This window comes from Erpetoichthys calabaricus, chromosome 3 (genome assembly GCF_900747795.2).
Source record: "Erpetoichthys calabaricus chromosome 3, fErpCal1.3, whole genome shotgun sequence".
NCBI classification, from domain to species: Eukaryota; Metazoa; Chordata; class Cladistia; order Polypteriformes; family Polypteridae; genus Erpetoichthys; species Erpetoichthys calabaricus.
The window spans coordinates 123,313,699-123,331,198 of NC_041396.2; the positions used below are offsets into that span (position 1 = coordinate 123,313,699).

The 17,500-nt window shown below is 41.8% G+C and overlaps 1 protein-coding gene across 1 annotated transcript in view; it reads left to right on the top strand.

Moving 5' to 3' along the window:
- Positions 1-17,500, top strand: part of galnt2 (UDP-N-acetyl-alpha-D-galactosamine:polypeptide N-acetylgalactosaminyltransferase 2) — a 324,782-nt gene that overhangs the window by 252,973 nt on the left and 54,309 nt on the right. The window contains exon 11 of the mRNA XM_028797339.2: positions 12,718-12,844. Coding sequence (XP_028653172.1) covers positions 12,718-12,844 — 127 coding nt within the window. The remainder of the gene's footprint in view (positions 1-12,717; positions 12,845-17,500) is intronic.

Consider the following 17,500-nt stretch of genomic DNA (forward strand, 5'->3'; position numbering starts at 1 on the left):
CCTATCTCTTGTGCAACTCTGTGACCCAAGCTTGACAATACCTGTATAAAAAATGGCAATTCTTAAGCTGCAAAAAATATTTTATTTGAAAATGAGATGTTAAATGTAACTTTTTTTAAATAGAAATACAGGTATGAATACAGAATGAAAAGGAGAATGTTGGGTGTATTTTTTTTACATTTCATAGAAATGCAGTTATGAAAATACAGGATGAAAACGAATTGTTAGATGAAGATGATGGCGCAATTCCAAAATGCGTTTGCCACATTTTTCTTCATTCCAGAATCAACTTTGAACAAGATTGTTCATTTTTTTTTTCAGCGTAAACTGACACAGTTTCTCCCTTTGAGAAGCGCTATGAAACAGCGAATGAACAGTACACTATCCACACAAAATACAACTACCCACATGGATGCTAGGTGGAGCACTGACTCAGAATTTGGCTATGTGTATGATGTTGTGCCTACATGCTCGCCAAGACTTGAAATCTCACAACAGACCGTCTCTTTCTTTAAAACAGCCTGTTGCAAGGTTCCAGAGACTCAGCACGGAAAGTGTAGGAGCAGCATTAAGTATTTTTTGCATCGCATTATTCTCTCCAGTGGCCATTTTAAGTCAAAAAAATATTAATTATACTGAGATTTACATTTTGTTAAAACGAGATTCGTTTAACATAATGTTCTATGAACGGTTTGTCTAGACCCACAAAAAGTATTCATTATTCTTAAAATTTTGTTACTTCAGTATTCGCTATAACATTGTTTAACCTGTATTTCTTATTTTTAGTAGAGATGGCAGATCCATCTGTTCTCACCATATCATCTGGGCCACATAGAGCATTGATTTTGGAGTTCCTCTGAGCCAAATTCTCAAATTGGCAGTGCAAGTTGCACAGCAAATGCAAGGAGCAAACAGTTTGTCTTGATGGTGAATTTTACAACCAAAGTAGAGCTCATGTGCTTTCTTAACACCTGTAAGCATGCTGTGCTTTCAAGGTTTCAGCAAACACTCACCACAAAAGTAACAGAATGTATCATGGCTGTTTTGACATTAATGAGATATTTTCTTCTGTAACAAATTGTGCTCTAGACAATAAATACCAAGTACACATACTTAAGTATACATACATACAAACTGATATCAACATGTTGCAAAGCATCTTTGTATGCAAGCTACTATTGTGACAATTTCATTGAGAGAAATATCGCCCCTTAACCTGGCTAAATGCTCCCATTCTGTCATAATAATACTCATAAAATGGATTCCACACATGGATATCCTAGAACAGTAATGCAGTATTGAATGGCATTCACACTTAATACTAGTTAGCACTGCATAGTCATCATAGCCTTATATTTAAGTGTTGACTTGTATAATCCTCCTTTTCCACAGCCACCCTAAAGATCTACTGTATGTCGTGCTGTGGTATAAAATTGAGGACTCCTGTTGTTCTTCAGCCACCAATTGCAGACACCTGTTTGTAGGTATGCTACAAGAGAATAAGAATATAACATTTTTTTATCATATTTTATTAAATAAAGAGGGTGCTTATCTCTCAATTTGTTGTGCTTAGCAAATGCATAAACTGCAGAAAACCAAACCGCCAGTATATCAACCAATGTTATCAATATTACTAGTGCTGATTAAACTAAATCAGCAGATAATCAATATTTATGCTATGTAATTCCTTTCAGTAAAAGCAGTCACTGGAGACCACATTTGGATAGCACAGAATAACACTGGTCATTATTTAGACTGTGTAGAATGATGTTCACACAACACTGTGCATACAAATAATGAAACAATGATAAATACTTTCTGTGTAAATTATTTTTAGTTCATCTGAATTAGTATATTCTTTTCTGTTTTAAACATACTTTCAAATCCATCAGAATTTTTAATTTTAGTATCATTACGGACCTTTCTCCATACCACGTACCCCATACCTTTCTCCATGTCACCTCTATACCACCAGTACTGTTAGCCAACAGGGTGGTGGCAGAAATTGGGCTACTATAGGCCGAAGAAGGAGAAGAAGAGGTGGGAGACATGTCTGGAGGCAGGAGGAGGAGGAAGGTAAAGGGAGTGGAACTGAGGGAAGGAACTTTGAATGTTGGCAGTATGACTGGTAAGGGGAAGAGAAAGTTGATATATTATGAGTGCAAGAGACTAAATGGAAGGGGAGTAAGGTCAGGTGGATCGAAGGTGGATTCAAATTGTTCTATCATGGTATGGATGGGAGGAGAAATGGGGTTATTCTGAAGGAACAGTATGTCGAGAGTGTTTTGATTATGAAGCTGGAAATTGAAGGTGTGATGATGAATGTTGTTACTGCATATGCCCCGCAAGTTGGGTGTGCATTGGATGAGAGACATTATTTCTGGAGTTGGATGAATCAATGCATAGTGTACCGAAGGGACAGAGAGTGGTGATTGGAGTGGGTTTCAATGGATATATTGGTGAAGAGAACAGAGGTGATGAGAAGATGATACATGGTGTCAAGGAGAGGAATGAAGGAGGTCAGGTGATAGTGGATTTTGCAAAAAGGATGGACATGGCTATGGTGAATATGTATTTTAAGAAGAGGGAGGAACATAGGGTGACGTACAAGAGTGCAGGAAGATGCACACAGGTAGATTATATCCTATGCAGGAAGGTCAGTCTGAAGGAGATTGAAGACTGCAAAGTGGTGGCAAGGGAAAGTGTAGTTAGGCAGAATAGGATGGTGGTCTGTAGGATGAGGTTGGAGATCAAGAAGAGGAGAACAGTGAGCCAAGGATCAAATGGTGGAAGCTGAAAAAGGAAGACTGCAAGGTTGAGTTTAGGGAGGAGGTAAGACAGGCCCTGGGTGGCAGTGAAGAGTGGCCATATAGCTGGGCAACTACAGCAGAAGGAGTAAGGCGAAGGGAGTGGTGGCGAAGGCTAAAGAAAAGGCGTATGATTAGTTGTATTGGAGGTTGGACACTAAGGAGGGAGAAAAAAGGACCTGTACCAAATAGCTGGACAGAGGGGCCGAGCTGAGAAAGATGTACAGCAGGTTAGGGTTATAAAGGATAAATAATGATGGAAACGTACTCACAAGCGAGGAGAGTGTGTTAAGCAGATGGAAAGAATACTTTGAGAGGCTGATGAATGAAGAGAATGAGAGAGAGAGAAGGTTGGATGTTGTGGCGATAGTGAATCAGGAAGTGCAACAGATTAGCAAGAAGGAATTAAGGACAGCTATGAAGAGTGGAAATGCTGTTGATTCAAATGACATACCTGTGGAAGCTTGGAGTTGTTTAGGAGAGGTGGCAGTGGAGTTTTTAACCAGAATCTTGAAAAATGAGAGGATGCCCTGAGGAGTGGAAAAGAAGTGTACTGATACCAATTTTTAAGAATAAGAGGGATGTGCAGAGCTGTAGTAACTTTGGGCAGATAAGATTGATGAGCCACAAAGAGTAATGGAAGCTAGGTTAAGAAGGGAGGTGATGATTAGTGAGCAGCAGCATGGTTTCATGCCAGGAAAGAGCATTACATATGCAGTGTTTGCTCTCAGGGTGTTAATGGAGAATTATAGAGAAGGCCAGAAGGAATTGCATTGCGTCTTTGTGGACCTAGAGAAAACATATGACAGGATGCCTCGAATGGAGTTGTGGTATTGTATGAGGAAGTCGAAAGTGGCAAAGAAGTATGTAAGAGTTGTACAGGCTATGTTCGAGGGAAGTGCGACAGTGTTGAAGTCTGTGATAGGAGTGACGGATGCATTCAATGTGGAGGTGAGATTACATCAGGGGTTGGCTCTGAGCCCTTTCTTATTTACAGTGATGATGGACAGGTTGACAGACGAGAATAACTCTTTTAGGGCTAATTTTTTTTTTGTTTCTTTTCTCCCAGGGCTGAATATTTTTCCAAAAACTAACATTTTTTAAAAAAGAACACAAAGCAATTGTTTAACATATCAAATCAACAAAAAATATTTACTTTTGACAAATGTTACTGTCTTGCATGTTGTATGAGCCTGCATACTCTATGATTTCACATACATATCACATACATTTTACACAGCAAAGTATGATCTCGCTCAAAGCAGCCAATTTCAGTCATTGCCACATTGCACTCCTTACAATATGTGTTGTTTTGATGCCTATTTTTCATTTGTCTGTTGCTGCATTTTCTAACATATATTGTTAGTGTGTACTGTAGAGAGACAAGTCACCCATTTGCCATCGTGCCATGCCACTGCCACCAAGTTTTCTGCCTGCATGAAAACCGTATTGTCACCTCTTTTCATCTTCTGAAACTTTATGAACTTTATGTATGGCATTATAGCCTGGCTCACCCCATGGGATTTGCTTCTGTTTATTACAGAAGTGAATAAAACTTTGCAGCAGCACGTACCTAAGCCACCAGGGGACAAAACACGTTTGGACCAATGCTCCCTGAAGTTATATCACCAGTTCTGTCCCATCTCTATTTGTAATGCCACAGCGCGCTTCATCTCGTCTTTCGTTGTGGGTTTCCACTTTGAAAAACGAGACTGCGATACAAACGCAGCCTGCGATTCAAAAAAAATCTCTGCCTACCTGTTTGTCTCGTCTGACAGTAGCTGAAAAGCAGCATCAGGAGAGAGCAGCCTGAAGTACAGCAGCTGGTGATCTGTCGTGTCCAAAAGCAAGCCATGCCGTCTTGTAAACTCCGGTAGCCAGATCGGCTCTCAACGGATCAATGTATGTGTATTTATCCCATGCGAACCTTGCCGTAGATGCATCGGCTGCGCGAAGGCACTCAACTGGCAGCAGATCCGCTGGCGCGGCATCGGCTGGTGTCTGATCAGCTGATGCCTGCTTCTAACTTTCTTGCGCGATCTCCTGATCACTGCCAATAAAGTCCGATTCTGAAAAATCAAGAGTCCGACTCCGCGATAATGCGCAAAACAACGTCTGCCAAATGTTTTCTTTTCTGCACTTGCTTCGCTGCCTTTTCACATGTCGGTGCCATCTTGCCTTTGTTTACATTTCGCAACTCACGCACACGCAATGTTTATTTGCCGAGTCAACGAGTCTAGCATTCCTCCAAGCACAGAGGGAATGCCTGTGACGTGACAGTGAGATTTGTCGCCATTAACAGCTGATTGTCACCCTCTATCCCTGGATGTCGACTTTTGTCGACATTCGCCTTCAACCCCTCCTGTCGACAAAAGTCGACATCCGCCCTAAAAGAGTTAAACAAGAGTCCCCGTGAACTCTGATGTTTGCTGATGACATTGTGATCTCTAGCAAGAGTAGGGAGCAGCTTGAGGAGACCCTGGAGAGGTGGAGAAATACAGAATACATGTGTGTAAATAAGAGGGAGGTCAGTGGAGTGTTGAGGATGCGGAGAGTAGATCTGGCGAAGGTGAATGGGTTTAAATACTTGGGATCAACAGTACACAATAACGGGGATTTTGGAAGAGAAGTGAAAAAGAGAGTGCAGACAGGGTGGAATGGGTTGAGAAAAGTGTCAGGAGTATTGTGTGACAGACGGGAATCAGCAAGAGTGAAAGGGAGGGTCTACAGGACGGTACTGAGACCAGCTACTGTATGTTATATGGGTTTGAGATGGTGGCATTGACCAAAAACAGGAGATGGAGCTGGAGGTGGCAGAGTTAAAGATGTTAAGATTTGCATTGGGTGTGACGAAGATGGACAGGATTAGAAATGAGTACATTAGAGGGTCAGCTTAGGTTGGGCAGTTTGGAAACGAAGTCATAGAAGAGAGATTGCGTTGGGTTGGACATGTGCAGAGTAGAGATGCTGGGTGTATTGGGAGAAGGATGCTAAGGATAGAGCTGTCAGGCAAGAGGAAAAGAGGAAGACCTAAGAGAAGGTTTATGGATGTGATGAGAGAGGACATGCAGGTGATGAGTGTAACAGAGCAAGATGCAGGTCTGGAAGAAATGGAAAAAGGTGATCCACCATGGCAACACCTAATGGGAGCAGCCAAAAGAAGAATGCATCTTTCTCCATACCACCCACTCCTAATATCAACATGAAAGAGAGAAAGTGAGAGAGTTGCACCTTGGGTGGAATTATGCAGTTCTTGTCCTGGAGACAATACAGAACATGTGATCAAGAAATGCAGATATGTCAACCCCTCCTGTCAACTAGACAGTGCACAGTCCCTTAAGGCAGGGGTCCCCAACCCCCGCTCCGCGGCCCACTACCGGTCCGCAGCCGTCTGACAGCCGGGCCGCGAGAGAACTGCCGGCAACGGCAACTCACTCAGACTTTTCAGAACGCTTGGCGGGCGGGGCTTTGCAGCGGTGCAGAGAGAGGAGAGAGACCGAGGTGAGAGACTATTAGAACAAAGTATTTTTATGGTCCCGACAGTTTCCCCATATGACATGAGTCTATAGAAATCACATTACTACGAAGTACATTCAACAGATGCTTTCATTACAACGAAGTGACCTTGAAATGCTTGAACGAATCATCCACAGAGCAGTTAGATCTGTGGTCGCAGCTCAGTTGTGCACGTTTGCACAATGATCCCCAAACAGAAACATTGTAAAAAAATCTCTTTCTTTGAACTTTCCTTGTACTGTTTTTTTTTTTTTTTTTTCTGTTTTTGTTGTCTGTGGTTTTCATTGATTCCTTTTGCTTATTGCTTGTCAACATTTGAAAAACATCCATTGGAATTTAACTCATTGTCACCCTCCTATAGAAACGGCAGACACGAAAAAAAGATTGCAGTGTTAATGTTTGTGATGTGCAATCTGTTGGATTGGCAAATGTAAAGCATATGTCTTTGTTATATGCAAAAAAAGAAGAAAAATCTCAGATTGCAAATGTATGCGAACTGCTTAATAACTTTAATAACAATAGAAATGTTATGTAAATTGTGTATAAAAACTGCCCCCCCCGACCGGTCTGTGGAAAAATTTGCATCTAATAAAGTGGTCCTTGCTGTCAAAAAGGTTGGGGACCACTGCCTTAAGGGAAGGAATAGTGCCACGCTGTCACTTAAGTAGAGCAAGCTTCAGGGATGATACTTGGGAGACATGGGTCTTCAAAGGCTGTAGAAGGCTTGGTGTGTTGGAAGGGTGGAGCAATGTCAATGCAAAAGAAAGTTCTGTCGTGGTGTCCCAGAGGTAAATATACTGTACTAGCCAACCCGCTGCGTAACATACGCCGCATAATTATGTATTGATGGGTGAACACTTGCTGAACGACACAGTTGTCCAAATGGGGTGGGTTTGTGGATACCACTGTGAGTGAATGAAAAGATGGACCTCTGGAGAGAGCAACATACAATTGTCCGTGACTGAAAGCGGGATCGTCTGTGACGATGGTAGCCACGCTGGTGAAAGTTACTTCGTCGGTAGGGATAAGTTTCAGCACTTGTTCATTAAGGTGTAGCGAGTCTTTGTTGTTTGACGCTTAATATAGCTTGCGTACTGAGTTGTTCTGGAGTCACAGTTGAGAAACACTTTTTTAATGTCTTTTAAGCACAGGGAAAAAAATTAACATGTGAAACATCCGTAATGTAATAAGCCACCAAGAAAAGTAACATTGCAACAATGCACGCTACGATCCGATCGCTGTAAACAGAAGTGAAAACAAAATCGAGGCCGGTGCATTCTTTAACTGACTTGTAGCGCAATGGTAGTGCTGCTGTTTTGCAGTAAGGAGACTGTGGAAGATTTTGGGTTCGCTTCCCGGTTTCTCCCTGTGTGGATAGCGCTTTGAATACTGAAAACACCGGTATATCAATGTAATGAAGTATTATTATGCTTATGCGTCCAGCGCTCTCTCTCTCGTGCACCTGTATGCGTGTGTGTGTGTCGCTCGCTCTCTCTCGCTCGCTGCACGTGTTCCTGCAGGCATACCAGTAAGTGAATGAAAAGATGGAACTCTGGAGAGAGCAACATACAACTGTCCGTGACTGAAAACTGGTTTTGGCAGATACATTCACATCTTTTTGAAAGTTTGGCCCTGTGCCTTATTAATTGTCATTGCAAAGGCAAATCTAACAGGAAATTGTCTTTGCACAGATGCACGCGCAGGCTCTCTCTCAGCAGCATGCGAGCTCCCTCCCCCTCTGTCTCTCAGAAGTATGCGAGCCCTCTCTCTCTGTAACATTGCAGCAGTTGTATAAACACTTTTTTTCAAAATGAGTTTTAAGCACAGGGGGGAAAAAACCATGCTCCCTGCATGCGCAGGCGCTCTCTCTCTCTCTCTCTCTCTCTCTCTCTCATCAGCACGGGAGCCCCCTCCCCCTCTGTCTCTCAGAAGCAGGCGAGCCCTCTCTCTCTAACATTGCAGCAGTTGTATAAACACTTTTTTTAAAATGAGTTTTAAGCACAGGGGGAAAAAAAGGAACATCTGAACAAATCCGAACTTTATGTAAAAGCCAACCAAGATAGCTTACTTCATTGTGTTTTAACCTCAGTTGTAAAGGATTGTTTTAAGGATCCCATGGGATACCCCTTGCAAACCGTTTTCCACGCTGCATATGGCGATTCACCTCCGCGAGAAACATGCCTCTATGAACAGTCAACGTGGCTTGGAGGTGCATGTGGCCTCTACGACAGACGAATATAAATGACGCCTTTTTTTCTGTGTCGTCGCGTCCGAGTTGGTGGGCATGGCTCTGCGAGTTGTTGTTGCATCCAATGGTCTTAGAGTTGGTGGGCGTGGCTCCTTCCTGCGTGCGCCATGGGTGTCTTACTTGTTGGCGGCTTAGGAATCCACGCCCCTTCCGGCGTGCTTTCCATGGTCGGCTACTTGTCTTCTGGCTTAGTGAATTATATATATAGATAGTATATAACTTGGCCAGAATTGATGCCAGTATGGACAGTGAAGACCTGTTTTAACCAGCGGCTTTATTGCAGAGCTGTGAAGAAATTCTAGGTCTGCGAGAGTGAGACAGGAGGTAAAGGTGTACCTGGTATGCAGCTAAGGTTGATCAAGTGAGTGCGTCACACCACCAGATATACTGTTTTAGTCTGGAAGTGTTTAATTAGGCCACAGAAGGGCAGCAGGTTTTTTTTTCTGTTTATGCTTTGTGTTTATCCTTTTCTGTAGATTTAATTATATAATAGACACCTCTTTTTAATTTCTAGCGTTATGTTTTGTGTCTCGCTGTTGATTGCTTCTAAGGCCGAGTTTATACTTAACGCGATGCATGCTGCAGCGGACGTTCCTGTTACGCAAGCATTTTACTGTTTATACTTGTGCGTGTACTTTATGTAAATCTGGAAGAATCCACCAGGTGGCAGTGCGAGATATTATCACGGTGAGAACAGGTTTGGCTTTGCTGTGTTGTGAGTTGCCTGGAACAGCCATTAAATTCCGATGACACCTTACCGCATTATCTCTGAAAAGGATGTTTAATGATTAAATCCATCAATTCAGGGATGTGCCCATTCCATCTAGCATTGGGCACGAGGCAGAAACAATCCCTAGACAGGGCATCAGCTCATCGCAAGGTGAATACAAGTACTCACATATACTAGCGTCATTTTAGTGTCACCAAATCTGCATATCTTTGGAAGGAAACCAGAGCACAGTGTGGAAACCCAGCAGGAAAACATGTAAACTCCAAGCAGTGAATACCACGGACGTGACTCCCTGCGAGACAGCAGTGCTACCGCTCCACCACCATGTCACCCCCATGTGTGTAATTATTAACAGTATTCATTATTTAAACAAAATTAATGATTTATCTGTAAAATGTAACATACATATTTTAATGCATTTCATCATGAAAGTGATATCAAGTATAAATCTAAAGATTCTAAATTTGCAGTGAGTTGGAATATCATACATTTAACACTAGAATTACCAGAGCCTACGAAAAAACTCGTAAATCCGTCCCACCTTAAATCGCGTCTTAAATCCGTTTGCACCTCTCCGCTAGACCCTTTGTCATCTAAATGTGCTGATAAACAAAAGCTACTAGCAGCCAGCTATTCCATCCCCCCACCAACTTAGAATGAATTTCTCCTAGCTCATGGCTTGCCTTGATTTGATTATGTGGGATTGAAGTGGAGTTTTAGAGTGGAAATAATATAGTGTTATTTGGAATACATGCATTTCATGTGTGTTCCGATCCGTTCAGTAGTCTGTGCAAACACATTTTTAAAACAGAAACGTTTTTCATATTCTAATAGTAAATGACAAAATGTAGGCATAAACTATATAACGTATGAAGCCTGAAGTCCATATATCAAAGAAACACTTTCACAAAAGGTACAAATAAGAGAACACGTGCGCTGTTATTCAAAAATATAACTGCACAAAAAAAAAAAGCCGCGTTACCATGCCACATTGACACTCGTGCTGCAACCGCCGCGGTGGCGTAATGGTATCAGACCCTGACTGGGAATCAGAGGGTGGCGAGTTCAATCCCGCACGGCTCCACTTCGAGAAGTGAACTGCTCTTATTCTTACAATTTTAGAATAACAACATAAATTTGATTTCAGTCTGTAACAGCCGGTGTAACTTATGATACTGGTAAAGGTTAGCTTTTTTTTTTTTTTTTTAATTCACTTTTCATTCTCGCAGTCGCATTCAGAATCAATCCATACAACCCCATCTGACACAGCTGTTTTTACATAAATAAAAGTGCATTTTTATTCAAGAGTATAACCCAAGAATAAAGAAAGCAAGTTACAGTTGGTGGTTGATACGACAGCTTGCGTGGTGCAATGCTAAGAATGGCTGATTTCAAGTGACGGTGAGATACGAAGAAGGCAGCTTCGCCAGCATTTGTGTGTCAGAACCCTTTGGGGGGGTGGGGGGGCAGTAGTATGCATCGTGGTACACTGCAGACTTATAGCACGTCTTTATGTCAGATGGGGTTGTATGGATTGATTCTGAATGCGACTGCGAGAATGAAAAGTGAATTAAAAAAAAAAAAAAGCTAACCTTTACCAGTATCATAAGTTACACCGGCTGTTACAGACTGAAATCAAATTTATGTTGTTATTCTAAAATTGTAAGAATAAGAGCAGTTCACTTCTCGAAGTGGAGCCGTGCGGGATTGAACTCGCCACCCTCTGATTCCCAGTCAGAAGCTGATACCATTACGCCACCGCGGCGGTTGCAGTAAGAGTGTCAATGTGGCATGGTAACGCGGCTTTTTTTTTTGTGCAGTTATATTTTTGAATAACAGCGCACGTGTTCTCTTATTTGTACCTTTTGTGAAAGTGTTTCTTTGATATATGGACTTCAGGCTTCATACGTTATATAGTTTATGCCTACATTTTGTCATTTACTATTAGAATATGAAAAACGTTTCTGTTTTGAAAATGTGTTTGCACAGACTACTGAACGGAACAGAACACACATGAAATGTGTGTATTCCAAATAACACTATATTATTTCCACTCTAAAACTCCACTTCAATCCCACATAATCAAATAAAGGCAAGCCATGAGCTAGGAGAAATTCGTTCTAAGTCGGTGGGGGGATGGAATAGCTGGCTGCTAGTAGCTTTTGTTTATCAGCACATTTAGATGACAAAGGACTCTAGCGGAGAGGTGCAAATGGATTTAAGACGCGATTTAAGGTGGGACGGATTTACAAGTTTTTTCGTAGGCTCTGGTAATTCTAGTGTTAATGTGTTCTGTGTGGTGATCTATTGCTGCTTGCCGCTGCTGTCAGGTTGGGAGGAAGTCCAAGAAGCTCATAGTGATTAAAAACTGGGATGACATTTACGACGGTCTGCTTTAATCATAAAGTAAACTACGAGGTTAAAGTGGACATTTCGAGATTAAAGCTGAAATTTCCACTTTAATCACAAAATACACCTTTTCATCATGTCTTTCATTTTTTTCTCTGTTGCTCAAATACGGAGCTGTACATTATGTTGCTGTTGTGAAGTTGCAAAAAAAAAAAAAAAAAAAAGCACAAAGATGGTATGTGAGACTTTTAAAATGTGTTATTACGATCAGGAATATGCGACACTTGAATATAAAAGCACCATAAATGCATCTGTATGTCGGCATTTTGCTTCACCACATCGAACCATTCATCAAACATCGAAGCGCGCACATCGATCCCGTAGGATCTGCATAGAGGCTTTCTGTCACATGTAGATAGTAAACAGAGACTCTGACGTCACATTCCAACTTTTATCACACTGCGGCCACCGACTTTTTGCTGGTACTGCAATGCGCGCACGTGTTGCATTAATTTCTGAGGACCTGCTCAGAGGACATGTCAAATGAACGCTGGGAATGCGTGGCGTATGTGATGCGTGCGCGTATGTGTTCTGAGCGTGAAAAATAAACGAGCCCTAAGAGGTCCCCCTCCTACTGCAGCATTATTACCTTCTAGCCATGTTAGCCTAACTATAGGAAACAAGGCCTGTCCAATATTAACATACAAAATTCTGGATATGCTGCAATGTCAATTACTATATTTCCTTGAACATTACCATTATGAAAGCATCTGCTTTCAGTTTGGTTTTTATCCCTTATTTATAAAAATGTTTTCATTTTGAAGGCCACAATATGCAAGTATTTCTTTGCCGGCATTTGAAGTATGTGAAATTTTAAACCCCTCATGTACACTGTGTAACCAGCCTTCACTATAATATTAAAACTGATTGATTGACTTGTGTATTCTTTAAAATGTTACAACAAATTGCATGGTTTATATTTATTAAAGTTATTTGTAACGATTTTTATATTTTCTATTTGTTTTAAGAGCTAAATGTTGAACAATAAATACCCTTATTTATTTCAGAAATATCATTCCGTGTTTGGCAGTGTGGTGGAAGTCTGGAAATCATCCCTTGCAGTCGTGTTGGACATGTTTTCCGCAAACAACATCCGTATACCTTTCCTGGAGGCAGTGGAACAGTATTTGCAAGGTTACTTATTTATGGCATTATTTATTTCAGTAGTAGTTGAAAATGTGCTTTTCACAATTAACAAAAATGAATTTCATAATTTGTTTAAGCAACAATCTCTAATTGTTGCTATAACTAAGCTCTTTAATTAATTGTGGGTGTCTAATCCTGGTTCCTTTATAGCTAAGTTTTTTTTCCACTTAGATACTGTGTCTGAGGCAGTACTTAAATGTTTGAGTGTTTCTTTGGAAAATGTAAGATTGCACCTTCAATCGTTTTTCTCAAAATGGTTAATTCAAGGTTAGGATTACTAAAGTCAATCTTGATTCATGTCTGCATTCTTTCACTTGTTTGCATTGTCCTCCATATTCCCTTACTGTTTTGTAGACATACACTGTAATCTTTCTCTTAATTGCATAATCACTAGCTCATTATGCCTTTTAGTAGATGGTGTGCAGCAATTAGCAGAGATTACTACAGTTTCACCTCAACTACAAACTATACATTTTTCATCTGTATGTCTTTACAATTGTATTTCTTGGTAGTCCTCCATCTGTTGTTAATTCCTCCTAACTGGGACTTCTTCACTGTCTGTTTCATTGCAGTAGACATCAGGTTTTTTTTTCCTGAACCTTTTCATTTTCCTGTCACATATAGTTTTATTACAATCACCCAATCTGTTATCTCATGATCATATGTTAACCCTAGAATTCCCTAGAATGCAGAGCCATCTTAATTTTACTAGCAGTTCCTCATCACTGCACCAACTGTGCACCGTTAAGCTCCTTTTTTATGCATATGTGTCAGTCGCCATCAGGCAGGCAGCTTGCTTTCCCATCCCCCACCAAGGCAGATGAAAGAGAGAGAAGAGGTTGGGAGTATACGCTGATATCGCATTGCCACTTCCACCACGCAGCTGAAGTCAGATGCAAAATTCAATAATGTGTTGCCGTACCCACCACGCAGCTGAAGTTAAACACAAAATTCTCACCGCAGAAGTCTGTTTATCTGGAAGTGAGGTATCTGGAATTGTACAGGAAAATAATATATTATTATTTGAAATACATACATTTTGTGTGTGTTCCGTGTCTACAACAATTTGTGTAAATTTATGATGACAGGAAATCTGGGAAAAGAAATGTTGAACACATAACTAAAACAGATAATGTTTGCATATTGTAAGGTTTCTAAACTCTTTTGGGACTCCCCTACCCCCTAACCCTTGCAAGATTCTCACTGATCAGTGTACACCCTTTATGTCTCTCATCATGAAGCAGCTATGCAAAAGTTTTTCAAGTAAGCAGTTACACTCCATGTTTTATCATCCACAGGCGAATGGCCTGAACGATTTAATAAAACCCTAAAACAGATGATTCAGCGGTTAGCCCATGACGATCCAACTTCCTGGGATACAGTTGTACCTTTCCTCCTGTTTGCTGTCCAGGAAGCCCCACAAGCACCTGTTATGATGAACTCTTTTGAACTATTATTTGGCCGGCGACCGCCTGGGGTGTTGGACATTTTTCGGGATGAATGGACGGGGACTCACGACATACCCCCTGGGGGGAGGTTTGTCGACTGAGTCGTTTCGCTGCAAGAGTAGATTGCCAGATTTTCCTTTATTGTGGTAGAACATCAATAGTGCGAGCAGGAGGCACAAAAATGTAATATGACAAGACGAGTAAACTCCGTGAGTTTATGAAGGGGGATCGCGTGCTGGTGGTGTTCCCATCAAATCCACATAAATTTCGGGCCAAATGGCAAGGGCCGGCAGTGATAGAAGACCATATGTCCACAGTAAATATTAAAGTCAGAATTCCTGGGTGATGGAAACCTGTACAGATTTTGCATGTTAATCTTTTAAAGGAGTGGCACAACTGTCACAAAGTCCTGGTCACAGGCGCAGCAGCCCTCCAGACTGAGGTTGCTATTAGGGATGATTTAACTGACACCCAGAAAGCAGAATTGCTGTCGCTGATCAAGGGGTACTCGGATATCTTTTCAGCAACACCTGACTGGACGACGATTGCAGAACACATGATTGTCACTCGATCCAGTGTTACTATACAGGTGCCCCCGTATCGCCAACCAGAGGCAACAAGGAAAGTGATACACAAAGAAGTTCAAAAGATGCTCCAATTAGGCGTTATTCGGCCAAGCAAGAGCAAATGGTGAAGTCCAGTTGTACTTGTCTCAAAGTCCGACCGTTCGGTTCTGTATTGATTTTAGGCATTTGAATAAGATTTCCAAGTTTGATGCATACCCAATGCCACGTGTGGACGAGCTGTTGGAAAAGCTTGGGCAGGCTTCATTTATCTCCACCCTTGACCTCACGAAGGGTTATTGGCAGGTCCCCTTGGAGGAATCTAGTTGTGAGAAGACCATGTTTGCCACTCTGGTCGTGTTGTTTGAATTTACGGCTCTCGCTTTTGGTCTCCATGGTGCACTGCTGACCTTTCAGCGAATGATGGACCAGATCCTTTGTCCCCATTCCGCATATGCGGCTGCCTATCTTGACAATGTGGTCGTAGGCAGTAATGCCTGGGAATCTCATCTCATCCACCTTCAGGCAGTACTTGACAGTTTACAGCTGGCAGGGTTGACTGCCAACCCTAAGAAGTACAAGCTAGGTATGTCTGAAACCCACTATCTGGGATATTCCATGGGGAAGTGTTTACTCAAGCCTCAAATGGACAAGGCAGGGCGGGGCTTGCATATCCCCATCCCAAAAGACAGAGGCAGGTTCTTGCCTTCCTCAGGCTCACAGGGTATTACAGGCGGTTCATTTCCAATTTTGCTTATCAGGCCACCCCCACACTGACTTGACAAAGGGCAGAAAAAATCTTAGTGTTGTCTGGATCGACGCCTGCCAGAGAGCTTTTGCAGAACTAAAAGCTTCTTTATCATCATTTCCAGTTCTGTGCAATCCAGACTTTTCGAAAGAATTTTTTCTATAAACAGATGCTAGTGCTTTCGTTTTAGGAGTGGTGCTCTCACAATGTTTTGAGGGGGAAGAACACCCCATCACATTTCTCAGCAGAAAGCTGCTACCCAGGGAGTGTAATTATTCAACTATTGAAAAGGAGTGCTTAGCAATTAAGTGGGTTGTGGAAGCCATCCGTTACTATCTCTGGGGACAACTGTTTACCCTGGTGACTGACAAAGCCCCGCTACAATCGTCGTACAAACAGAAGGATACGAACACCCAGCTCACTCAGTGGTCTATCAGTTGGCTGATTTTTGCTTTTGATGTTTGCAACCATCTCGGGACTGCTCACATCAATGATGACATTCTCTCCTGCCTAGTCAAGCCAGGCTTGGACAGTCACTTTGCCCACACTGGTGTGGACAAAGCTGAGGGGGGAGATGTAAGGTTTCTAAACTCTGTTGGGTCTCCCCCCAACGGGACTACACCCCGAAGATCATCCGGAAGCATGATCGCCGCATTTGTGGAAAACAGTTTATCTGTCATCAGGGCAACCGCAGGCTTCCAGCGCTGCAGTGGCTCGTTGCAAAAGCAAATCCGAGTGACCGCAATCGCGCTATAAGCACTGTCGTTGATGGATGATGCAAATAACATTATAAATGCAGAGAACAGTGTTACTTGACCACTAAACTGGCCACGATCCTGCCGGATTGCTGTGTCTGTATAGGAGAGTGGTAGATCTCGCTACAATAAATAACTGTGCTGTTCCTGTTTCAAGTTAAATAAAGCTGGTTTTGCTAAAGTACTGAGACTCAGCCTCGTGGTTTGGGGTACAAGGCAGGGACTCACACGTCACAAAATAGTAATAGAGTACTAACAACAAAATGTTGACATGAAGTGTATAATATGTAAAGACTAAAGTCTAAATATCAAATAAACACACTTACAAAAGGTATAACAAAACAAGTGTGCTTTCATTCAAGAATAAAACCAAAGAAAAATAAATTGTTCAATTTACATGTTCCTGTCAATGTGTGAAAACTGAAACCCAAATATCAACCGATACAAAGTAAAGACATTTGCATGCATGTGTGTGTTTGCATTTTTTACAGTGGAAACACCGCTATCTCAAAGATACCTGCTTGGCTGGTACAGGGGTAAGAAGTGCTGCTTTGTAATCAAGATGCAGATGGCTTGAACCCGGGTCCTCCCTGCGAGTTCTTCTTTTCTAGTAAAATCTGGGACTGTTTCCAGTCGACCTGCAATGCAGGTTGGGAGTACTTCTGAGCTATGTGGAAACTGATAATTATTGTCCTCTCCTGGTAGAGCCCTCTAACAGTACCCAAGGACCCTGACAGCGCTGCATGTCCAGCCTTTAATTCCCATGCAACCCTGTGGGTGTCCTGATTGGAATTAGCCTCAAAAGTACACACCCTATGCAACTGTGTTTGATCTTATTCAAGAAAAGATCCCAGTCACCCCAAGGGAGAAAGAATTTCCGAGACTAAGGTCATAAAGCTTATGAAACCGTTTCTGGACAAAGGCAGAACCATAACAACAGTTGCGTGGAGCTTCCACCTTCAGCTAAAGTCACTTCAGTACACATGTACTTTGTAAGCATGCCTGTGTCGATCAAACAGAGGAAGCTCTGTAGTTTACTTATGACTTTACGCTGTAGGAAGATAAGTAAATAAATATAGCTAAATAACATTTGATCTGGCTTTTATATAAGTAACATATACATGGTTTTC